At 34.2% G+C, this 26,803-nt stretch overlaps 1 protein-coding gene and 1 long non-coding RNA gene across 4 annotated transcripts; both read left to right on the top strand.

Annotated features, from left to right (window-relative positions):
• Window positions 1-2,378: 2,378 nt before the first annotated feature.
• On the top strand, window positions 2,379-7,867 carry LOC136231680 (pentatricopeptide repeat-containing protein At1g74750-like). Of its 3 annotated transcripts, none has more exons than XM_066020770.1 (3): window positions 2,379-2,750; window positions 3,919-4,065; window positions 4,976-7,867. In XM_066020770.1, exon 3 carries the CDS (start codon window positions 4,997-4,999, stop codon window positions 7,604-7,606), a length of 2,610 nt encoding a protein of 869 aa, XP_065876842.1. In that variant the 5' UTR covers window positions 2,379-2,750; window positions 3,919-4,065; window positions 4,976-4,996; the 3' UTR covers window positions 7,607-7,867. The 3 variants fall into 3 exon arrangements, with proteins under 3 accessions (XP_065876842.1, XP_065876841.1, XP_065876843.1); XM_066020771.1 differs by lacking the exon at window positions 2,379-2,750 and adding an exon at window positions 2,843-2,863; XM_066020769.1 differs by lacking the exon at window positions 3,919-4,065.
• Window positions 7,868-8,196: 329 nt separating this feature from the next.
• On the top strand, window positions 8,197-14,918 carry LOC136200605 (uncharacterized). Its single transcript, XR_010673415.1, has 2 exons — window positions 8,197-8,440; window positions 14,453-14,918. It is a non-coding gene; the product is annotated as an uncharacterized lncRNA (long non-coding RNA).
• Window positions 14,919-26,803: the final 11,885 nt, after the last annotated feature.

Raw genomic sequence — 26,803 nt, 5'->3', positions numbered from 1 at the left:
AATAGTTTTCAACACTATGAATATAGCTGATGCGGGTTGTTGGACGTCCCTTTGGCAGCTTAATATTCCTCCGAAGGTCAATCTTTTATACTAGAGCTCTGTTGTAATTTTATTTCAACCAAAACATTTTTTATTCGTGAAATTTAGCTTATTAATGTTTGTGGCATCTTTGGGGAGTACTTACATTATACTCTTCAGCAAGAGCGGATACAAGGGGCTCGGGGGGTCTGGGCCCCTCCGGCCGTCAGAACCACCATGACCACGAGTAGTTTCAGCCATCCTGTCTCCACAAAATCTGAGAATGTGGTGGTTCTGCCTCCTATCTCCCAAAAAAATAGATCAGGTGCTGAATTAACACCGTAAAATTGGTCCAAATCTTATTAGACCCTCTCTAAATCCAAAATTATATTTTTTTTGGCCTATTTGGCCCTCTATAAATCCAAAATTCTAATTTTTTTTTTGCCTTTTAAACACTTCTTAAATCCAAATTTCTAAATGTTTTTGGCCTTTTAGGCCATTCCCTAAATCCGCTTTTTTCTATTAGATACAATTTTTTTTATGTTAAGAAATCTTAAAAAAAATTATCTTAATTTTGAGAATTTTTACATTAGTACTTAAAAATTGATTCTTGACCACTCAGATTATAACACGTATATATATAAAAAAAATTTGAACAAATTTGATTTAGCAATTTTTTTTTTACACACTACAAGTAAAATCGGCCTCCAACCGAACAATTCTGTATCCACCCTGCTCTTCAGTTTATTAGAAATTTGGTAGTGGATTATCTAACTGATTCTAATTAATTAATAAAGCTTTTCCTATTTCAAAACAATAATAATAAAGATTTCATATCACGTGGATAACATTTTCGGATAAGGGCTAAATTTAACCCTAACATTTTTTATGAAGTTCAGATTTAGTTTTAATATATAAAATTTTCCATATTTAATCCAAATGTTTCTAAGTAAGATCGATTTTAACCATATATTACGAAAATTTGAAAATATTATTTTGACTGTTATTTAACTTTCACATCAGACCTTCCAAACATTAATTACGTCTAAAATATTTAATGTGACACTAATACAATTATAAATATATTTTTTTGTTCAAATGCTACAACTAAGTCTGCCACATATAAGTTAATCAAATTTTTTTTCGTCAACGTCTCTAAAATATTTAATGTGTTACTAATATAGTTACAAATAACTAATAAAAATGTATAAAATTGCTTCAGTTTATCGACAAACTTGTTTCAAATCACTAACGTGACATTTAAATAACAATCAAACTAACTTTTATAAATATTCAGTAACATAAGGCTAAAATTGATCTTACTTAAGAACTATGAGGTTAAATTTATATCATTTCATACGTTAGAACTAAATCTGCATTTTTTCAAAACTGTTAGAATTTTAAATGTTAGAGTAAAATTCGATCTTAATACTTTTTTTTTTAATATGATGAAATAAATTTTTAGTGAAACATTATGCGTAAAAGGATAAGGTTTAAAGTTATCCAATTATTTCTGAGGAGGTGTGTATTTACGCTTAACTTACGAAATGATGTAATTTTACTCTTAACATCGGCAAATAATATCAATTGAACTGTATCTAACAGAAAATTTGAATGAACTGATTTGACAGTTATTAGATGGTTACATTGAATATTCCAAATAAGTTTTCCGATAAATGAAATAAGTTTCGTGTATTGTGGAGGTTGTTTATAATTATTTTAACTGCATAATAAACATTTTAGACATTTTTTTTTGCGATTAACTTGTATTTGGTAGAATATATATTTTATAAATATTAAAAGGTTAATTGTGACAGTTAAATAATTAGTCAAATAATAATAAATCAATTTGTTTAATTTTTTTTTGTTAGACATGAATAAAATTGAAACGTATACAATTTTTATACTATTGCGTAAATTTGCAATTCCAGAAGAAAAAGATATAGAAACAAATTTGAAACTTATTCCAATGTAAACATGCAAAAATGTAAAGACGCAAAAAATTCTTTATAAAAAAAGCAAAAATTAATTTTAAGAAACATGAATCGAATTAACCTTAATATCAAAGGGTTATATAGGTTACTTACTGTTTTTTTATATATATACATTAATATTCTGCTTGCCTAATACTGTTAATACAAGAGTATTTTTTACATAATTATTGTTGTCCCAAAATAAATAAATAATAAATAGTGTTGACCAATATGGTTGATTTGTTCAAAATCCAAAATCGTGGGCGACAAGAAAACACATAATCTTATTTGTCTATATCAGACTAAATTAAACGGTGATTAATGAAACACCTACCTCATCACCCTCAATTATCATTATTTATCCCTCTTTTTATTAACAAAATTAATCATCCCACCAAATAACTCATCTAAATTCAAAATACTTTACAGAAAATTTCCATAAAAAAAAAACTTTACAGAAAATTAGATGGTGCCTTCATTTAATTCTCGTGTCCAATTCAAAAAAAAAATATAAAAAATCTAATGTACGAGCCATCAATTAGATGCCACGTCAGGAGGAAGAGAGAAAATTTAGAATAGGGTATAAGAAAAATAACGAGAAAGAAAGAAGGAAAGAAAGAGTAGCACCTCCCTCCCTGCTTGCTGGAAACGAGTTGACGGCAGACCAAACAAAGCCGCCTCGCTTTCCCTTCCTCCACGGCTTCCCTATCAACGAAAATTTAACTCATAACAACGCCTTCAACCTTGTACATCACTCAGGTACTTCCTAACTCCATTTCAAACTTTTACTTTTCTCAGTGAATATACACCATTGCCATTGTTTTCTGGGCTTCAGCTCTTCTTTTGTTTCTCGGTGTCGTTATTTATTGATTGTAGGTTTCTTGGTTTTCCTTTCCCAATTTCTTTTCGTTTGGTATTGTACGGGTGATTCAATGTAGGGGTTTTGCATGTTCTTTACTGAATTGCAACTTTGATGCGATTAATTGATGATCCTTGATGTTAGTGCGAGAAAAACTGTTGTTTTAAGGTTATTTCTTCATTTCTTTTTGTACATCTCTTGGATTGAGTGGATTAGAGCAAGTACGGATGTGAGTTTGATAATTAATTAGAAGCCTTCAATGCCTAAGAAGGATAGATTACAGGCGTGAACTCTTCTTCAGGGTTTTTGTTTTTGATGTATTTTGTTCATTTTACTTCAATGCCTTTAGAAGGATGGATGATCATACCGCAATAGAAGGCTGTAGAAATAATTGCTGGTCTGGTCACATTGTCTAAGACCTTTTATTGTTATTGTTATTATCATTGTTTTTAACAAAAATGTAAACGAGTTCAGGGTTTGGAGTAGCAGAATACACACACCTACATGTGGATGAAATTGCAAGAACTCTTAGCCTAAAATTTGGAAACAGCTTGCTTCTTCTGGTTTGCGTTGATGTTAGCCCAAATTTCAAAGAATATTTTGTATCATAAGTCTTCTTTCCCCTTTTAACATATGTGTTTCTTCCTTTCTCACTTAGTAAAGGGCAAGGTTAGAGTAGAAAATACCTTTTTCACAAAGCATCAACAATTTTACATCACCTTGTTGCTGCCGCTGGACTTTCCATAATTGCCTGGTTCTTTTTCACCAGCTACTGCACGTATATGATTTACATTATTCACTACATTATTCCATCTCGGCTGATGTAGCAGTTGCCTTTACAATCTTTACTTTTTTTTTTTTTTTTTTTTTGCTTGATGGTACTAAACATGCCTCCACCAAGCAAGTTTATTTCCTTTTTTCTTTGAGGATTTGGATCATTCATTTACTACATGTACATTATATGATTCTTTGGGGGAATTCATATGTTTTTGTTGCTCTCTGAGTCTTAAGAGCTTCCCTAAGCCAAAATGACATGGGGCATGTCTAATTACAGAGCTTGCCTGTCAGGTAACTGGATATCTAGGTAATATCTACAAGTGATAAAGAGTAATTGGCTTTGGTTGGCTGAACAGCCTAGATGTAGTCCATGTGAGGTTTCTGAGTTTGCATATGTTGATGGGGACAAATGGAATTACCTTTTGCGTATTATTTGAGGTAATGATAATCCTAGTCAATGTAATGTACAATCTCTGTTTCTCTTCAAATGTGCTTCTTTATGGTATTTCAGAATTTACAAGAAATGACCATGCTTAATTGATAATCCTCTAGTCTCTCCTGCTATAGTTTCATACTAACACCAGATGTTATGTAGTTTTTCAATCAACAGTGTTGTGATATGATGGTAATGCTGCAGCATGTGTCGTGTCAACAAATATTCAGATGGATCTAAAAGTATAATATAATGCAGTGGTTTCTTTTCTAAATTGGTAGTTGTAGAATTTAAAGGCCCATTGCAGTGGTTGAAGATATCTATATCCTTTTCTGCAAAAAATAATGCATAATGTAGACTGGTTTTGAACTAGGAGTACAGTGAAGACACAAGGAACTACTTACTAGTAGCATATTTTATCAATGGATTGATTCTTTCTGGATATTTAAGTTAAAACCCCCAAAAGTTTTGGACATGTATATTATGCTACTAATGCATTGTGCTTGTATATGAAAGATAACATCTTATGGATAACTTTGCTTGCCAATTAATTTTTTTATTGGCTCTGGAAGTCTCATGTATCCCTTCCAAGTGCTCATTGTAATGGATATGCTGATCTCAATTTGAGAAATTGTATTTATATAATTCCTTTTGCTTGCTATTTTTCCCCCTTAAATAGAGAGTTACATTAGCAGTTTTCCTGTTATTATTTGTTTTCACTTTTCATTCTGGTGTCCTCTTTTTGTGCCTATATAGGAATATGCCTTTTCCAGATAGCTTGAGCTGGCATATTATACTGATACAAGCATACAAACAAATGTATTTTGAACTTTATTTCTAAGGTGTGAATATTATGAGTTTTTTTTTCCCATGCTTGTAGTAACTAACGGCCCTTTCATCTAATTTTTGTTGCAGGTGTTTCTGTGATTTTGGACCATGATACGAGCAAAGCAGCTTGGTAACCTTTCCAATAATGCAAGGTCTATTTTTCTTAGTGGAACCCGGTGTAATACAGCAGATGGTAGTTCATGTGCTTGCTCTGAAGATGACACCTGTGCTCCAAGGAAGCAGCAAACGAGAAACAATTTTCTACTTGTGCAGAAGGGATCCGCCGTAGTATCAAAAAATACAAGGGTGGAAACTTCTGTTTTAAGAGAGGCTGGGAGTTTGTTGGGTTCTCACAAAGTTGAGAGTGCTGAACACCGAATTTTTCCACAACTTCTGTCTTCTCCTGTTCGGAGATCAGATTGTGTTAGCTATGCCAGTAACATTGATACTGCCCAGAATGATGTTGTGCAGTCATCACCTCTAATTTCAGACCAGTTTATGAAAGCAGGTATTTCCGCCGTTAGTTTTCTGTCTGATTTGGTAAACTACAAACTTCCTTTATCTGATGGATGTGGAATAAACTCATCTAAAAACTGCATGGTTGACCCGACCAGGCCAATCTCCAGTATAAGATCTTCAAATGTGAAACCAATCAGGAGGGAGAACTTTTCTAAAATTTGTCCAAAACCATCTTCTGAAGCACCACAGAGTAATTCAAGTACTTATAACCCTAAGAAGGATAGAAGTGACAAATCAAATTTTGCCAGAGGTGTTAAACATGTTTCAAGTACTGCTGATGCTAAGCCAGTGAAAACTCATAGCGTAGCTTCAGCTGCATGCGATAGAAGGAGGACTGCACCTGGGAGACCAAAAGGCCAATCAAATCAGTTCATTGCAAATGTAAATTCCAGCATACAAACTTCAGATGCAAAAAGTGGGGAGTGCTTATCTGAAGATTACCGAAAACACTCAAGAGATGTTAGAATGCCAGTTGTAATAGCTCCAAGTACCAGACAATTTGCAGGTAGTGGGCTCATTGTGGAAAATGTTTCTCATATACTTAGACAAATGAGGTGGGGCCCTGCAGCAGAGCAGGCTCTTTCAAATCTTAATTATTCAATGGATGCATATCAAGCAAACCAGGTTCTAAAGCAGCTTCAAGATCATACAGTTGCTCTTGGCTTTTTCAATTGGTTGAAACGACAACCTGGGTTCAAACATGATGGGCATACTTACACAACCATGGTTGGTATCCTGGGCCGTTCAAGGCAGTTTGGAGTAATTCACAAATTGCTTGATCAGATGTCAATGGATGGATGCCAGCCAAATGTTGTAACTTATAACCGTTTGATTCACAGTTATGGTCGTGCAAACTATTTGAATGAAGCAGTTGATGTCTTTAACCAAATGCAGAGAGCGGGGTGTGAACCTGATCGTGTGACATACTGCACACTCATTGATATTCATGCAAAAGCTGGATATCTTGATTTTGCTATGGATATGTACCAGAGAATGCAAGCTGCCGGCCTTTCTCCTGATACGTTTACTTATAGTGTCATAATCAACTGCCTTGGAAAAGCTGGTCATCTGGCTGCTGCGCACAAGCTATTCTGTGAGATGGTGGGACAAGGTTGTGTTCCTAATTTAGTCACTTATAATATTATGATCGCTTTGCATGCAAAGGCAAGGAATTACGAGAGTGCATTGAAGCTTTACCGTGACATGCAGGCGGCTGGATTTGAACCTGACAAAGTAACTTATAGTATAGTCATGGAGGTGCTTGGACACTGTGGTTATCTTGATGAAGCAGAAGCAGTTTTTTCCGAGATGAAAAGAAAGAACTGGGTGCCTGATGAGCCTGTCTATGGGCTTCTAATTGACCTGTGGGGTAAGGCTGGGAATATCGAGAAGGCATGGGAGTGGTATCATGCAATGCTCCAAGCTGGTTTGCGCCCGAACGTGCCTACTTGTAATTCCCTTCTTAGTGCCTTCTTAAGGGTCCACAGGCTAGCAGATGCTTACCACTTGCTGCAAAGCATGCAAAATTTGGGTCTAAACCCCTCTTTGCAGACTTACACATTACTCCTTAGCTGTTGTACTGATGCATCCTCACCATATGACATGGGGAATTATTGCCAGCTAATGGAAGTCTCAGGCCATCCTGCACATATGTTCCTGATGTCTTTACCGTCAGCTGGACCAGACGGTCAAAATGTGCGGGATCATGCAAGCAAGTTCTTGGATCTGATGCATAGTGAAGATAGAGAGAGCAAAAGAGGGCTCGTAGATGCTGTGGTTGATTTCCTTCACAAGTCAGGGCTGAAGGAGGAGGCCGGCTCAGTTTGGGAGGTGGCTGCACAAAAGAATGTCTATCCTGATACTGTCAAAGAGAAAAGTTCTTGCTATTGGCTTATTAACTTGCACGTTATGTCTGATGGTACTGCTGTAACAGCATTATCGAGGACATTGGCATGGTTTCGTCACCAGATGCTAGTCTCGGGGATTTGTCCAAGTCGTATTGATATAGTGACTGGATGGGGTAGGCGAAGCAGGGTTACAGGATCTTCCATGGTGAGACATGCAGTGCAAGAATTACTAGACATTTTCAGTTTTCCTTTTTTCACCGAAAATGGAAATTCCGGATGCTTTGTAGGGTGTGGGGAGCCACTTAGCCAGTGGCTGCTCCATTCGTATGTCGAACGGATGCATCTATTGTAAGTAGAACATCTCATTGTTCGGTTAAGCACAATTTTGTTGCAGCAGGTAGAAAAGGGTGTTGCATTGTCATGTGAATAAGATTATGTATTGTATTCTTGTGTTACAAATTGAAATTCTACAGACTTACAGTAATGGCTATTGAGTGAGTGTAAGTTAAGTCATTCAGTTGGGTTTTGAGGAAGTTTCTGTAGGGATGAAATCGGTGTAAGTTGTCTGTACTGGTAATTGATTGCTGAGCAATAGATGGATTATGTTTCATTCCTTGGCGTTTTTATTTAATTGTCCCTCAGAATCAACCAATGGATGGAAACTTTTCTTACATCATTGAACTTGTTGCCACTAACAGAACATGGATTGCCTTAATATATCTGATTATTGATTGTCAAAGATCTTCATCTCTTTTTAATTATAATGTAAATAGTTTATTTCCATTGCTTTTAATTCCCTCAAAAACATATCTGACTGTTACTTTTTGTTTTATTAAATCTTTAACAACCCCACGCTTTTAATTTTATATCTGATACTGCTTTATAAGTTACTAGTAAAACAATTAATGGAACTCATTTTTGGCTCCTTTGTACTTGCTACAATTTAATTGTTTTATATTCCTAAAAAGAAAAACCGTCTTCGCCCTAAAAAATCGCCGCCCCTGTTTCTCACTCTCGCTGCCGCTGCTACCGTCTTCGCCCGCCTGATGGAGGTGGAGACTGTGCCGGACGACGACCGACCACCAGAAGCTATGGATACAGCAGAAACGAAAACCTATCGGGACTCAGTGGTGGGTTCCAAACCTCGTGAAATCATCCGACAATCCATCGACTTGCAAGCAAAGGGGTTAGTATCCGTTTCTCTTGAAAATCCTCTTAAACCAAAGTTCACTGTTGGACCGGAATTAATGGAAAAATGGGGCAGACCATGGAGGGATGCCCTTATTGTGAAACTGTTAGGTAGAAACGTAGGATACATTGCTCTTCAAAGAAGAGCTCTTGAAATCTGGAAACCCAGTGGGAGTGTTGAAATAATGGATATAGGGTATGGCTTTTATCTTGTGACCTTTGATAATCTAGAAGACAGGGCGAGAGTAATCCAGGATGGGCCATGGAGTGTGCAGGGGCACTTTCTCACTGTGAGAACATGGTCTGAGGATTTCGTCGCAGCTTCGGCATCTATTTCATCCACTCTAGTTTGGTTACGATTCCCAGAACTTCCAATTCACTTGTACAATGAAGATTTCATTATGACAGTTGCCAATTCAGTTGGGAAAGCGATCAAAGTTGACAGGAATACTACCAAAGTCCTGAGAGGGAAGTTTGCTCGGGTCTGTGTAGAGATCGACCTACTGAAACCACTAATAGCCGAGTTTGAAGTGAATGAGATTTCCTACCGAATTGAATACGAAGGACTACATGTGGCTTGCACGAATTGTAGAAAATACGGACACACGAAACCACATTGTAGCTCACCTAGCATTCGTTCTGATTTGGGAAGACCAGAAGCCACGACAATGAATGTAGAAAAGAGCCACACGGAAGAAACTAGCAATGGGAAAACATCGGATATGAATTCTGAAATTCTTGAAGGGGCAACAGTTGGAGAGTACGGCCCGTGGATGATGGTTGCTCGAAAAAAGTGGACACCAAAAGGCAAACCAAGTGCTATGAATGGGTCTGAAGTTAAGGCGACGGGCGTGTCGCCGGTGAATGATAATGATAGTGGGAGGGCAAGCTCTTCAGGAACCAAGGCAAAGGGGCCTATAAGCCAAACAACCACCAGGGGGGCTGATGTCATATTTACTGCTTCCAAAGAAGCTAGTATGAGTACCAAAAAGAAAATCCTCCACCATCCTGTCGCGCGAATGAAGGCGAAAGTGATGAATAACACGTTTGGCATTCTACGAACGGATGCAAGTGACTGTAGTATGGATCTTCTTGGGCAGGGGGAGATTCTCAGCCGAGGTAAAAGGAGCAGGGTGGAAGGGTTTGGAAAAGAAAACACCGTGAGAGACCTTGTAGGAAGGAATGAGCAAGCAACCTTGCCTAAAGGCCAAAAAGAGGTAAGTAAGGTGCTTACAGATGTGACCAATATAGGGGGGGGGGGGGGGGGTTCCAGTGCTACTGGACCTACCCCATTAAAGTGGAAGTTGTGGAAACAGAGGGGTTCAGAGGAGGGATTTGGGTTTTTTGGCATACTGATAGAGTTAGCTTGGAGGCAATTTCATCTACTGCACAATACCTACACACTACCGTTTCTTGGCTTGGGGATAGTGTATCTCAAACGTGCTTTGACATTACATTCATTTACGTCCGTCCCCAGATTTCGTTTAAAAGGCAAGCTATGACTGATTTGTTGGCCCTCAAAGATAGTGTTGTCAACCCGTGGCTTCTTATTGGCGATTTCAACTGTATTAAATCACCCGAGGAAAAGCAGGGAGGGTCTTTCCGAACGCTGGACCGATGTGCCTTATTCGCGAACTGGATTAATGAGATGGGCTTGGTGGATCTCGGGTTTCAAGGGCCAGCTTTCACATGGTTCCATGGCTCTACTTTGAGGACACGGGTGGCTTGCCGTCTTGACAGGGCTTTGTGCAGCACTGACTGGAGAGTGAATTTTCCTGATACCCTTGTCTGTCACCTCCCTCGGAATGGGTCTGACCACGCTCCCATTCTTCTTAACACCGCTGGTAATGACCCTACCCCTAGGGCGAGACCTTTCGCTTCCAGGCAGCCTGGCTAACCCATATCAACTTTCATCGTGTTCTTTTTGAAGCCTGGAAACCTGATAACTCTGTCTCGGCTAACCTGAATGAGCTAACACAAGTTCTACCCAGTTGGAACAGAGAAGTGTTTGGGAGCCTCCACTATCGGAAAACCCGCGTGTACAGTCGGCTGGCTGGAGTTCAACGCGATTTAGCAACCTCAGTCACCTCTGGTTTATTACGTCTTGAGCGTAAGCTGCTGGCGGAGTTAAACGAAATCCTTGAGCAAGAGGAAATGGTGTGGTTCCAAAAGTCAAAGATCAGTTGGCTGAATCTTGGCGATCAAAATACTTCCTTTTTCCACCTCTCCACGCTGATTAGAAGACGCCAGAATCAGATCTCGGGACTCAGGGATGTGAACGGAATTTGGCAGTGGGACAGTGTCCAGATTCAGCATATGGTTAGAAACTACTTCCAAACCTTATATACGAAAGAGGAACTGGTTCGAGGCCCTCTCTTTACTCTAACAAGATTTCCTGAGTTGACTGAAGTGAATAGACAAGCACTGGATTGCAGTTTCACGGCTTTGGAGGTTAGTCAAGCCCTGTTTGCTATGAATCCCTACAAAGCACCCGGGCCGGATGGTTTTCAAGCCATCTTCTTCCAAAAGCTTTGGACTACGACTGGATCCCAGGTTAGTGACACCACTTTGGCTATTCTTAACTCTGGCGTTCTTCCCCCTCAACTTTCGGAGACGCTGCTTTCAGTTATCCTTAAAGTGCGACGGGCCTGAATACATATCTCAATTCCGCCCAATAAGCTTGTGTAATGTGCTGTATAAAGTGGTCACCAAGTGCATTGTTAATCGGTTGAAACCAATTTTGAATGGTATTATTAGCCCTGCTCAAAGCAGCTTCGTCCCAGGAAGAAATATTTCTGATAACATCATCCTGGTTCAGGAAGCCATCCATTCTATGAAAAAAAGGAAAGGAAGGCATAGGGATATGATCCTTAAGCTTGACTTGGAGAAGGTCTATGATCGTATCAGCTGGCAATTTCTCAGAGACACGCTTCAAGAAGTTGGTTTAAGCAGGCACTGGGTAGATTTAATTTTGAACGGTGTTGCTGCAACTGCTATGAATGTGCTTTGGAATGGGGAGAAGTTGGAAAGCTTTACACCAACCAGGGGCCTCAGACAAGGCGACCCGCTTTCTCCTTACCTGTTCGTTCTGTGTCTGGAACGGCTTAGTCATATGATTGAAGATGCGATTATATGTAAGACCTGGAATCCAATCAAACTCTCTAGGAATGGTCCCCGTTTGTCACATGCTTTCTTTGCGGATGATATTGTGCTTTTGGCAAAGGCAGACATTCACCAGGCAGAGGTAATTAAAAGCGTTGTTAACCAATTCTGCGATTGCTCTGGACAAAAGATAAACCTTAGTAAATCTCGCGTCTTCTTCTCAGCTAATGTTTCTACAGTGGTAAGCAGAGGTATTTGTGATGTTTTGGGCTTTGAGCAAACTGAGAACCTAGGGAAGTATCTAGGTATGCCGCTGATCCACGAGAGGGTGACTAAAGACACTTTTAAATATGTCGTTGACCGAGTCCAGACACGCCTCGCTGGTTGGAGAGCAAAATGTCTTTCCTTAGCGGGAAGGCTTACGCTCATCAAGTCCGTCACTGCTTCGATTCCGAGCTATGTAGTGCAGACTGCCCTTCTCCTTATCAGTATCTGTAAAAAGCTTGATTGTTTCAATCGTAATTTCCTATGGGGTTCCAATGAAGCTCGGAGGAAACCCCATCTTTTGAATTGGGAAAAGGTATGTCGCGCGCGTACGGAAGGGGGCCTGGGGATTAGAAATACACACGGTTTCAATACTACCATGTTAGGAAAGTTGAGCTGGAGGTTCCTCATCAACCCTCACGATCTTTGGGTGAGGGTTCTAAATGCGAAATATGGAGGCGGTCGGGTCGGTTTGGATGTGTTTCGTGCGAAGTCTTGCCAATCGCTGATTTGGAGAGGCGTTATAGCCGGGGCAGAGGTTCTCAAATTGGGAATTAGCAGGTTGATGGAAGATGGTAATTCTACTCTTTTCTGGCAGGATGTTTGGTGTGGCTCTTCTTCGCTACAGAACCGAGCGACACAAATAATTCCGGCAAACTGGCAGGATTTACCGGTAAGAGATTTTTGGGTTGATGGGATTGGGTGGAATTGGACTGATCTAGCGCCGTATCTGGATGAGGAAACTGTGTTCAGACTAGCTTCTTTCTTCGTCTTCCCTGAAAATGCCGGAATGGATTCGTGGATGTGGCGGGAATCGAGCTCGGGTTCTTATACTGTTCGTACAGGCTATGCAATCATTAGACGAAGCCAAGGTATTAATCACCCCGATTCATGTGCAGTAAAATGGAGATCAATTTGGCGGCTTCCTGTTCTGGAACGTGTTCGAGTCTTCATCTGGCTCGTACGCAATAATAGTCTGCTGGTTAATACAAATCGTGTGAATCGGCACATGGCGCTTGACGCGGGCTGCGTTTCCTGCAATGTAGATGAAGATGTGCTGCATGCTCTGAGAGATTGCAACCGCACTAAACTTATCTGGCAGCAGCTTATTGGCCCATGGGTTAATTGTAACCTGTTTTTTTACAACAAGCATAACAGAATGGATCAATATGAACATTGATGCAGAGATGTGTGTTCAAGGTACCCCGTGGAATATAACTTTCGGTATAGCTCTATGGTGGATTTGGAAGGATAGGAACTCTCATGTTTTTGATCCTGCTAATGGTCAGAGAGTAACAGGTTGTTACATCCGATCTCGTGCAAGGGAAGCAGTTGAGGCCGCCAAGGGTTCTGATGCTTTACCTAGTCACCAAAGGATTGAACATTGGGTCCGCTGGTCTCCCCCGAGGGAAGGTTGGGTCAAAATTAACACTGATGGGGCCAGTAAAGGCATCCCGGGCTACGCAGCGGCAGACGGTTTGATACGGGATACAACAGGCATTTAGAAAGGAGGCTTCATGGTTAATCTGGGCATTTGCACGGCCTTCCTTGCCGAACTTTGGGGGCTTTATTTTGGACTCATGATTGCTTGGGAAAAAGGGCACAGAAGAGTGATACTCGAGATGGATTCCACTTCAGTTCTCGTGCTTATGAAAAAACCGAACAATATCAGACACCCCCTGGGTTGGTTAATCAGGGAATGTCGGAGACTAAGGGACAGAGACTGAGAATTACAGTTTCATCATGTCTATTGAGAAGGAAATCAGGCTGCTGACTGGTTGCGCCCCCTGCAGGCCTCCAGCAAGTTCTAACGGAAGACTGGCAAGGCCGGGTCTCGTCTAGAATTATCATGGCTTAAGCTGAGCCTTCTTCTTTTTTCCTCTTTTTCTTTTCTTTCCTTTTCTTGCTTTCTGCTGGGCTTGTAAGCCTTCCTCTCCCAAAAAAAAAAAAAGTAAAACAATTAATTTGACTGTTTCCTTTTTTTTTCATATACATATAACACTAGTTAGTTTCTGTGTTTTTATAAAATGATAAATTACCCCTTATCCTATTTTATGATAATGAACATTTATTTTTCTATTTTATGTTGCTATTTTATTTTCTTTCACGTTGCATTCACCTCTTTAATGTATAGTAATTGATTTGTTAATTTTATGTAATTATGAAACTTTAATTGAACTTGTTTTATTTAAAAAAAATGAAGGTAAAATTAAATATTCTCTAAAAATGGTTGAAAACCCTAGCGAATGACGCAACCCTCCCCTAAGTGTCGCGGTCGGAACCTCTTGATAGGGGGAGTGTTGGGTCCTCTTTTATGGGTGACTCCTTTCAATCCTATTGTGACATTGTGGGTGGTATGGGTGAATATGGTTCGATACAATTCGGGGATTTGAAAATCTCCAGAATTTTATCTACTAAAGTCAACGGTACAATTCGGTTCGGTCCTAACGAAAAAGTCAACGGTTCAATTCGGTTCTTGATTTTTTTTATGTTCTGTACGGTTCTAAAGTCTCTAACATATTTACTAAGTAATATTAGGAATTTGAAATCTACAGAATTGTACTTAATTAAGTCAACGGTACAATTCAGTTCGGTCTTGTAGAAAAAGTGAACAATTCAATCCAATTCTGAATCTTTTTTTCAGATATTCGGTCTGGGTCAAGAATCTCAGAGATCCACGCTTAGCACTAGTGGGTGGTGGTGATGTGGAAACACTCATTGCTCGTATTTTGCAAGACCTTAGAGCGTTTGGATTAATTGTCGTTAATTACATAATGGCAATAAATTGAAACCTTGGATTTGTATTGCTCCAGAGTTCGTTAAGAAACTCCATCAACCTTGGAAGGGAGTGTTGATAGTTAAATTGTTGGGTCACAACATATGTTATATGGCTTTACATGAGAGAGGCATAGAGCTCTAAAAACCTTATGAGTAAGGTTGATATGGTCATTTTTACATGTTGTACACCATATTGAGAGGTCACCATAAGGTCGTACATATTAGTAAGATAAACTGAATGTTGTACACTAAGGTGTGAAATGGTACAAAGGTTGTACACCATTGATGAAATTTACCTCAATTTTGAGAAAGTTAATATATTTTTATATATACTTGCTTAAAGAGCTACAAATCGAGTCGTTAATTCAAGAACGTTTTCAAAACTCAGATGAGACAATTAACATGATTTTTTTATGAAGTGTAAAATGCAATGATACAATTCTTAATGGACTTGATAAAGCCTCAGGACCAAATATTTTTCATAATACCTATTGAAATACATAATGATGAGAGAGATATGTCATATTTTAGGTAATTATTCTCGCGTATATATTCTTAATTTTATATATCATCATATTTATAAACTGCATATAATGAAAGTTTATGATTCTATTGGAGCAATTGATGGAACTCATGTACCAGCTTTTATAAAAGAAAAAGATATCATTCAATTTATTGATAGAAGGAGTGTCTACACAACATATCATGGTTGTCTACAGTTTTGACATGTTATTCACATTTGTAATGCCTGATTTGGAAGGATGGATGACTTTTTCAATATCCTATCATTAAAAAAGAAGTAAAATTTCCTAAGCCACCTCTAGATAATCATATTTATTTTTCAATTTTATATTTTGAATATGTATATCCTATATTGTTTTACTTATTTGCTTAAGGATATACACAAAGAAATATTATTGGGTGGATGTTGGATATCCTAAAAAAGAAGAATATCTTGCACTGTATAAGGGAACAATATCATTTGTCTAATTTTCAACGTGGTGGTCGTAAAATGGTATAAAAAAGACTTCCAATCGTTGACAATCATCTCTTAGCTGTTGTGTTAGATAGACTTTTGGTATTTGGAAGGCTAAATGGAGAATTTCACGAGCGATGTCTTCTTATTCATTTCTTATACAAAGAGATATCATGATTGCTTCAATGATACTACAAAATTATGTTCAAAGAAATGCATTAGTAGATCCAAGATTTGAAAGTTTAGATGCAGATCCCGATTTTGTGTCATACGACTCATTAAGTATTTTAGATTATATTGATACAAATGAAAATCATGCTAAAGCACTTCAGATGAATGTTTTAAGAGATCAAATTGCTTCTATCCTATTTAGAGAACAAAATTGATGTTTAAATATGTAACTTTTTTAATAACAGTTTAAATTTCAATTTATAGATGTTTATGAAAAAATAAAATTATTTATAAATTATTATTATTTTCAATTTTAATCAATCATCTTGGAATATTTTTATTAATTTTTGAATTAAATTTATATATTAATTTATTGATTTAAGATATGTATATATTAGTCATTTTATATAAGAACAACAACATACACTCATACTTTTACCAAACATTAATAATCAGATAATGTTATCGTCGTAATTTATAGCATTTTTAGTATTTAATTACTAGTTATTTAGTACCATTTTAATAAATTTTAATAATGGTTTTTGTATATTTTCTTCATTTTATGTATCTAAGTCATTTTATGTGTTTTTCAAACACTTTTGCAAGGTTTTCGGCACAAATAACCAAAGTCGGAGCTTAAGACGAGAACTTGAGAGTAAAATGGAGTGAAAAAATGAGTTTTTAGTGCCTTTTCGTATGCATCTTGTCGAGATAGAGCTAGCAAGAATACATGTCTAATTGTTCACACTATGACAAATTTGACACATTTTTGTATTTTTATGATATCTCCCTCATACGGACTCGGATTGAGGCGATTCAAAATGCGTTGGAAAGCTAAGAGAAAGATGTACAAATGACTAACACTAATCATCTCCAAATTTGAAGTGTAACAGACCCAGAAAATTATCCCAAGTTGATGAACATGTTGAAGCCTATGATTCATTTCCCACCTTTAATCATTTCAACTCCTAAATTGTCAAAGTCTTCCACCACCCTCTTTAAATCTGAGTATGGAAGAGTAAAGAGTTACGGGACATAAGGAGACTTAGTCTTTGGAAGCATTTGTGCCATTTTACTATAAAAGGAGACATTGAGAGCCATTTGTAGACACACCAATCTTAGGCTAAATTACTCCCTCTATAATGTTATTTTGCTGATTTTTCTCTTCAAAGATCAGTTGTATTTGTCGTTGTTGTGCTCAAGTTGTTGTTTGTGCAAAATTTCATCCAATAAAAGTAAGTTTTAAGTTACCGAAGAAGTTCGTTCGGCGATCGTTATTACGGCTTCTTCTAAACTTTAATCTCTTTTATTACTATGAACTCCACCATCTATCTTTCTAAGGTGTGTTTTAATATAATTATGGGATAAAACCCCCTTAACTAAGGCTAAAAGCGGATCTTAACCTTAATTATATGGTAATTACGTTTAACCTATTTAAGCTATGTTTATCTTTTTCGAAAACTAACTTATGATTCTTAATGCTTGTAGGTGATGGGCCCAATTCCTACTTGAATATAATTAATCATTTATATTGACCGTGATTAAATTGATTAATCGAAATTCATAAGTTGGACCTAATGACCATTTAGTGTGGCTTATTGGTTTTCCAAGGTTTTTTTATGAATCTTATTACAAATCTTAGATTTATTACTTAAGCCGGACCAAGGAAAAGTAATAAATCAAAGGTTTGGAACTAAGAAAACTAAATGCTTCTTTTGATTAATTACTTAAGCCGGACCAAGGGAAAGTAATTAATCGAAAGTTTAGAACTAATTACTCGAGCGATTTTGCTTGAATCTTAAGTAATCACTTTAGCCGGACCAAGGTAAAGTAGGTTAAAAAGATTTAGATTAATAAAACTTAATGCTTCTCTAGATTAATTACTTGAACCAGACTAAGAGAAAGTAATTAATCGAGAGTTTAGAGCCAATCTCGAGAATCTATTAGTTAATAAGAAAAATCTTCATCTTAAAAAGGATAAAACAACTTAAAAGGGGTTAAGTATTATTATCAAGCAAAGAGGTTAAGTGAAGTTAGAAGCCTTAGTTTCTTTCAATATAAGTAATCTCTCACCTAACTTGTATAATTCTCATTTCATTTCTTGTTTGAGTCTTAACTTGGTTGTCCAACAAACTCTACCTTTTGATTGTTTAAATAATAGATAGTAAGCAAAGAGATTAGTACTTATAAGCACCATCTTCATGGGAACGATACTCTACTTTCACTTTATTACTTGATACACGATTAAGGTACACTTGCCCTCGCATGCACGTATACGTAAAACGCGCATCAGACAACAAACAGTAATTGCAAACAACAAACAACAACAATTAAATCAAACGAACCCTTATTATATTAAAAAATATTTTAAAACAACACAATCATTTTAAAACATTAAAATAACAACATAAATATAATAGAAATAAATATTTTGGAGCTATTGGGGATGATACCATCATTACTCAAGTGTGGAGTGAGTGATTGGGGCTCCGACCCCATGCTAGCTCCGCCCATACATCCATTTGATAAATAAAATTTATTAAAATAAATATAGTAAATCATTTACAAAGCTTTTTTCCTCTTATTATTATTTAACAAAAAATCAAGCAAATGATATTAAGTTAGACTAATGAAAGGATTTGAGTGACTAATCACACCTTATCTATAATAGATATATAAAAGTTGAATCTTTCAACATTCTAAATTTTTTGACACATCATTAGAATGTGATGGTGTGTAAATTCATAATTTTGTTGTTACTTTTTTTATTTAAATATTAATTATGAATTTCAATTAAATATATTAATTTAAATAATCTAACTCTTGAATTTCTAAATGTTTTTTATTTTATTCTCTCAATCTATAATGTGATGATGTGTAATTTATCTATAATAATCTATTTATCTATATATGTATTTAAAAGTTGAACTCTCTAGGTATTTTCTCAAACTTTCATGTCATCTCTTTGATGAGGTGTCATGCTACATAATTTTTATAATTTCTTTACATTTTCTTCTCAATTTAAACTCAATCTATTAATGACATTTAAACCTCACAATCCTTTCATCTTCCCACCTTTTCCGTTTTCCATAATAAAATCTATATTTAGATTATAAATCATAACCAGAATTTTGAGAAATCATATTTATAATAATTATATAATAGTTGAAACAAATGATTATTTTAGAATCGATAGTCAGATGTAAAGAAAAATAATTCCAATTATAGTGTGTTAATCTATTATCTTTTTAATACTACCACTCTTAGATTTCGATTCATTGAAAAAGCAAAATTTTTTTTGATGTTTTTCTAATTATAATGAGTTAATCTCTTATATTTTTAATAATATTATTGTTAAATATTTATTAATTGAAAAAGAAAAAGAAATTTTGATGTTTTATATTTTTCTAGATTGTTGTAACCAACTGAAAACTTATTGTTTCAATTAATGATTCTATTTTGAAAATGCAATATCGTTCAATCAATATAGGGTAATTTTTTTGATTGTTTCAATTTGTGGTCTCAGGATTTATCTTTTTCCCTTTATTTTTGAGTTGCTTCGATTTGAATGTCTGATGGTTCTGTTAATAATTTTAACTGCCTAAATATTCATATTCCCTTTTCTAGTTGCTGGCTGGTTAATTATATTTTATTTGAAAATGAGAGGTCATCAGCTTCTTATTGTTTAGGAATTAAGGTCATTCAACTCTCTTTTTATGTTGGATTAACATATTCACTAATCACATCATCGATACTAAAAAACACGTTTTCTAAGTAGTAAAAAATGTATTTCATCTCTTTTCATTTTAGTACATTAGAATTTTTATTGAAATCACAATTGAAACCTTCAACCCCATATACATATATGAATTTTATTTTATTTTACAGTTTGATAGCTCAACTCAATTATGAGAATTTTAGGACACCACGTATTTTCTATATACTCGAATGTTCATTTGTTTATGGAGAGTTGAGTTTCAATATTAATTTTGAGTTTCAATGATTATCGAATTTTCATTTTAAGGGCTTGATGTTTGGGACAAATTATTAGAAAAATGTTAATTAAAATTATTATTATTTAAATATCATTCATTTCAAAATAAAATCTTCAATTTTTTTTGAAACTTTTAAATTTAATGACTTTAATTGATATAATTAATTTCACATATTAATTTTAAACATTTTTGTACTGAGTGGTTACAATTACAATTTAATTCTCTTCAACTCGAATTAATTCATTAATTTAATACATCATTGAAATTAATTTTTGAATTAATGAGCCAAAAATATTTCCACTCTCCTTTTTTTTAAGACACTCTCCTCCTATATCCCTCACAAATTTTTTTTTTTCGTCCCTACATTTTCATTTTCTATTTCTCTATTTGTTACATAGTTTTTCTTCCGAAATTCAATAATATATAATTATTAAACAATATTAATGAAGTTAAACAAATATTATTTGCGAGCATGAGTAATATGTATATAATGAAAAAATGAAGAACATATTGATTGAATGTCTTGATGAGATATTATAAGATGAAAATAGACGAAGTCATCACCTTAAGCTGATTTAATTAGATATTGTAGCCTAATGAATAATTGAATTCGAATTTTTTGGTGATCATGAAATTCTATTAACCAAACTGATTATGATCAAGATGAATTTGTGTCAAATTCTTATTTTTTTATATGTAATTGAAGTTTATTAATGCAAAGACTGTGTATATCTAACGTATTGAACTGAGAGAGTCTTTTCATATACAACATCATAAGAGTATTGATTGTAATAGTTTATATATTGCTTGCATTTGAACATATATTTATAATTCTTTTATGTAGTTTAATTTTATTTTTATTTTTATTTTGAATAATTTAAATTTTTTATTTTTCATTGTATTTCAATATTTTTTTAATTAATCTCCTATATTATTATTATTTTTCAAAGAATTCCAATTAGAAAAAATATAAAAACGTATCTTATTATTAAAAAAGGAAATTTATATATTAAAATTACAAAAAACTACAAATCATTGGGGTTTGTAAAAATAAATAAATCATTCACCTTTAATTAAAAGTTTATTAAAAAATTCTACCAAAAAAAAAAGTCTATTAAAAATTTAATCAATTTTTATTTTAAAAATTAATTTAATTTGATTTGAAGTATCAATAAAAAAATATTTTAATTCAAAATACATAATATAAAATTGTTCAAATGTAATTTTTTTAATTTTTCTATTAATTTATCTAAATTATATATAAAGAGATTTTTAATCGTTGGCACTCCTCTCTCAGATGTTATATTTAACGAACTTTAAGTTTTTGGAAGGCTAGGTGGAGAATTTTATGAGTGATGCCTTTTTATTCATTTCTTACACATAGAGATGTCACACCCGATCCTAGACGACCTCAATCGGCATCGGGCGTGAAATAGAAAGATCATAATTAATACTTAAGAGTCTCCAAATTATCCAACGCCATTATATTACAATTGAACTACCAAAATTCTAACCATAATTCTCACAATAAGCAGCCAACTTCCAAACCCTGCCTAAACGGTCGGTAACCTTCTCTGTATCCTGTACTTTCTCACCTAAAAACATTAAAACATTTAAAAACGTGAGACAAAAATCTCAGTAAGAATCTATCAGCTATAAAAACCAACTTTATTTAACATAGCTACATATATACATTTATAAAGGGATTTAATCCAAACCTTATAAAATATACTCAAAACGTAAGTTCATAATATAGTCAAAGTGGTAAACCAAAACCATAAAAATATATAATCTTGTATCGATTCTTGAGTTCAAAACCTTATAAAATATTGTAATCAAATAAGTGTTTTATCAAACCAACTCGTATTTAATCAAACGTAAAACCTTATATCAAAATCAATCATAACCAAAAACATAATCCAAATGAACTTAAAAGATTGTATCCATCCTCGAGTTTCTCCCCTTAAGTATCAATCCATAACCACATATATAGTCGAGACGTCTCTTAACATTGCCTATCCCATATGGTCTTACCCGACACTTCTTTGCCATACCCAATAGGTCTTTCAGACTGTGTACACAGGTCATGTCCCTCACTGAACATGGTCTTCAAATATAAAACCACCGATCCGGATAACTCTCGATGGATATAAAATCATAAAAGCATAACGTGCTCAAATTTCATTTCACAATCAAATTCCAAACTGTTTCATAATCATAAATCATTCGGCTTCAATTAGCCCATTTGTATCATAAAAATCATATTTGGACTTCAACCCAAAATAATAACAACAATAACCGCAACAGATTTCTCAATCCAAAAACAATTCGTAAGAAATCATCAAATTCATTTTGTTCAATATAGATATATATTGAAACCAAAAACATATATGTATATATGTAAATCAACCAAATTAAGCCTTAAATCAACATAATCAAGTAAAATCTGAAATTCACATAGAAGTATAATCAATAGCTTCATTTGAACCGTAATTTCACAATAAAAAGCAAAATCATGAAAAACCCTAATTTTACAAAATTCGTGCATAACCCTAAAATATCAATTTCTGAAAATCTTTGATATATATTAATCTATATACATAAAACTCAAAACATAGTTGATAGTTACTTACCTTGGTCACTAATTGAACAAAATACACCCGATCGATTCGCCGCTAAATTCTGTCTAAGACGTTTCCCTCCAAACACTTCCGAAATTCAAAAACTCTTCGGTTAGGACTTCGATCTATACATAAGGATACTATGGTTCCAATTTCGAGTAATTCGGACGGTCGAATATCCGTAAATCAAAGAAACGGTGGAGAAACGGTTTAGAGAAAATTGATGAATTTAAAAGGAAATAGAAAAAGAAAAAGAAATGAAAAAGAAGATAACAACGATCATGAATTCTCTGGAACAATAGAGATATATATCTCAAATTTGACAAATATCACGTTTGATCCTCTATCTTTATATAATCTTTTAAAAATTACTCTAAACTTTTAATTTACACATAAAATCATCGAATTACCTCCAAACTTTTCCTATAGCACCGAATTAATTTCACACACCCAATAATTATGACATATACTAATATCAAGATATAAATTCTAGAAATTTAGACACGGACGTGACAATTCTCCCCACCTTAAGAAATTTCGTCCACGAAATTCATATTCTCTAATCTATCTTAATTTCCTTCCGAAACCATGATTCCTCATAATCATTATAAGACCACAAATTCTAATATTTTCTTCCATTAACTCCATCATTTATCCATATCCATATCACTGTAATAATTATTTATACATAACTCTTAGTAACTCTAAACTTCAACCTAGTTAATTCCATCACCATAATCCACAATAAAACGTCAAATATCATTCATATCTTCCTAACATACACCAAATCTCACTTCCATAAATTTAAATCACAATTGATTCCATCAATTGCATATATATCAATTATATTTCACCTATCTCCAAATTCTACAGACTTCAAAAAAATAACGTTTGAACCGCTAATATGTATGATATTATATTTTTCTTAAACTTCAAATATTTCGAATCAATGATTTGCATCAGCATATGATCTTACTTCATCATAATAATAATATTTATATCTAGAATTTTTCACTCCAATCATGATGAATACGAACTCCAAGTCATCATCATCAATCAAATATAAACCTTATATCGATAACATATTTCCTCTATGAATATCACATTGACTTATTTATTTTCGTAAAACCTCTATAATCAAATCCTTACAATAAGAAAAATCAATATAGATCATTCTTATACCTATCATCCTACATCCCATTAATAACTCCAAATAAATTTAAGTTTCTCATCAAACTATATGGATAACAAATACGATTTACTTAAATCGCAATATGAAAGTTTTTGAAATCTCCAAGTAATATCCTCAAACACAATAAAAACCTAAAACTTTTATAATGTCATTCAATTTCTTTATTTGAACTATAACTACTCAATTTGATCTTTATGTAAATTTCGACTATAATCCTCGAAACTTCAATCCTTTCTCCAAACCATATAACCAATGAAGATAGAGTACCTAAATTACGATAATCAATGTTTTTTTTTCCAAACTCTATTCGATTTTCTTATTTGACCTATAAACACTCAATTTGATCCTTATATAAACTTAAACCATAATCACACAAACTTCAACTATAAATTTCCTCTTATATCATATTTATCTCTTAATTTCCTACCTCAAACTGTGCTTAAGATCAGAAAAATTTGTCCTCAAAATTCATATCTTAATTATTTCCTCAAACACTATTTAAGCTTACCAAATTTTCATATGTAATCATCAAATCACGAACTCTAATATATTCTCCCACCTTACTTCTCATTGATCACTAACATCGGTATCTCTCTAAACATCATTTATATACCTCTCAATAATTCTAAACCTCAACCCAATGAAGTTCACCAATTTTCAGATCTCATTTATTCAACTTAAGATTCTATAATACACTAAATTCATGTTATAATTTCCAAATTATGAATCAATCTCCAAAACAATTAATTGAAATCTCCACATTTTCGGTATCATATATATTAGCTTCAAAACTCATCATATCATTTCAAAGTCTCATAACCTTACTTCACATCTGAGATACGTATATTTTTAAGCTAAATATTAAACTCTCAAATATCAACTCCAAGTCATACTAAGGAGAAAAATCAAAACAAAAACCAAATTCTGGTTTAAAGCCAAAATGACCTACATATTCCGTTTATAGCCTAACTTCTTCATACGGAGTCCGAATAAGACGATTCAGAAACCCCTGGAAACGTAAGATAAAAATAAAGAACTTTCATTTAGGACTCCCTGACAGATTCGGCCTCTATCTGGTCGAAAAATGCATCATAAGATTCAGATACGAATCTGATTTTTCAGCAGCACCTATATAGACAATTCTCTATATCTCTAGCTCAAAGTTATGACTTACTCATAACCCATATCACCAAATATCAAATAATTTACTATTTTTCATACACCTAGATATTGCTAACCATCAAATCTCATTTTTACACCTCATTAGCTAGTTACTCAATCCTCGAAAAATTCCAAATTATTTCTTAGCTATCACTAAATATCCATATTCCTCAATTACTGTCGATTATTTCTTAGCTATCATCAAATATCGATATTCCTCAATTACTATCAATCTTAGGTCCGAAGAATTTAACCTAGAGCTCTGATACCAAACTGTCACACCCGACCCTAAACGACCTCAATCGGCATCGGGCGTGAAATAGAAAGATCATAATTAATACTTAAGAGTCTCCAAATTATCCAACGCCATTATATTACAATTGAACTACCAAAATTCTAACCATAATTCTCACAATAAGCAGCCAACTTCCAAACCCTGCCTAAACGGTCGGTAACCTTCTCTGTATCCTGTACTTTCTCACCTAAAAACATTAAAACATTTAAAAACGTGAGACAAAAATCTCAGTAAGAATCTATCAGCTATAAAAACCAACTTTATTTAACATAGCTACATATATACATTTATAAAGGGATTTAATCCAAACCTTATAAAATATACTCAAAACGTAAGTTCATAATATAGTCAAAGTGGTAAACCAAAACCATAAAAATATATAATCTTGTATCGATTCTTGAGTTCAAAACCTTATAAAATATTGTAATCAAATAAGTGTTTTATCAAACCAACTCGTATTTAATCAAACGTAAAACCTTATATCAAAATCAATCATAACCAAAAACATAATCCAAATGAACTTAAAAGATTGTATCCATCCTCGAGTTTCTCCCCTTAAGTATCAATCCATAACCACATATATAGTCGAGACGTCTCTTAACATTGCCTATCCCATATGGTCTTACCCGACACTTCTTTGCCATACCCAATAGGTCTTTCAGACTGTGTACACAGGTCATGTCCCTCACTGAACATGGTCTTCAAATATAAAACCACCGATCCGGATAACTCTCGATGGATATAAAATCATAAAAGCATAACGTGCTCAAATTTCATTTCACAATCAAATTCCAAACTGTTTCATAATCATAAATCATTCGGCTTCAATTAGCCCATTTGTATCATAAAAATCATATTTGGACTTCAACCCAAAATAATAACAACAATAACCGCAACAGATTTCTCAATCCAAAAACAATTCGTAAGAAATCATCAAATTCATTTTGTTCAATATAGATATATATTGAAACCAAAAACATATATGTATATATGTAAATCAACCAAATTAAGCCTTAAATCAACATAATCAAGTAAAATCTGAAATTCACATAGAAGTATAATCAATAGCTTCATTTGAACCGTAATTTCACAATAAAAAGCAAAATCATGAAAAACCCTAATTTTACAAAATTCGTGCATAACCCTAAAATATCAATTTCTGAAAATCTTTGATATATATTAATCTATATACATAAAACTCAAAACATAGTTGATAGTTACTTACCTTGGTCACTAATTGAACAAAATACACCCGATCGATTCGCCGCTAAATTCTGTCTAAGACGTTTCCCTCCAAACACTTTCGAAATTCAAAAACTCTTCGGTTAGGACTTCGATCTATACATAAGGATACTATGGTTCCAATTTCGAGTGATTCGGACGGTCGAATATCCGTAAATCAAAGAAACGGTGGAGAAACGGTTCAGAGAAAATTGATGAATTTAAAAGGAAATAGAAAAAGAAAAAGAAATGAAAAAGAAGATAACAACGATCATGAATTCTCTGGAACAATAGAGATATATATCTCAAATTTGACAAATATCACGTTTGATCCTCCATCTTTATATAATCTTTTAAAAATTACTCTAAACTTTTAATTTACACATAAAATCATCGAATTACCTCCAAACTTTTCCTATAGCACCGAATTAATTTCACACACCCAATAATTATGACATATACTAATATCAAGATATAAATTCTAGAAATTTAGACACGGACGTGACATAGAGATATCGTGATTACTTTAGTGATACTATATTATTATATTCGAAGATAAGATTCAAACTTTAAAAGTTTAGGTAC

The sequence above is a fragment of the Euphorbia lathyris genome, chromosome 1, assembly GCF_963576675.1.
Source record: "Euphorbia lathyris chromosome 1, ddEupLath1.1, whole genome shotgun sequence".
Classification (NCBI taxonomy): domain Eukaryota; kingdom Viridiplantae; phylum Streptophyta; class Magnoliopsida; order Malpighiales; family Euphorbiaceae; genus Euphorbia; species Euphorbia lathyris.
Note: the sequence above shows the minus strand (reverse complement) of the source record. Positions and strands in the feature narration are given on the sequence as shown.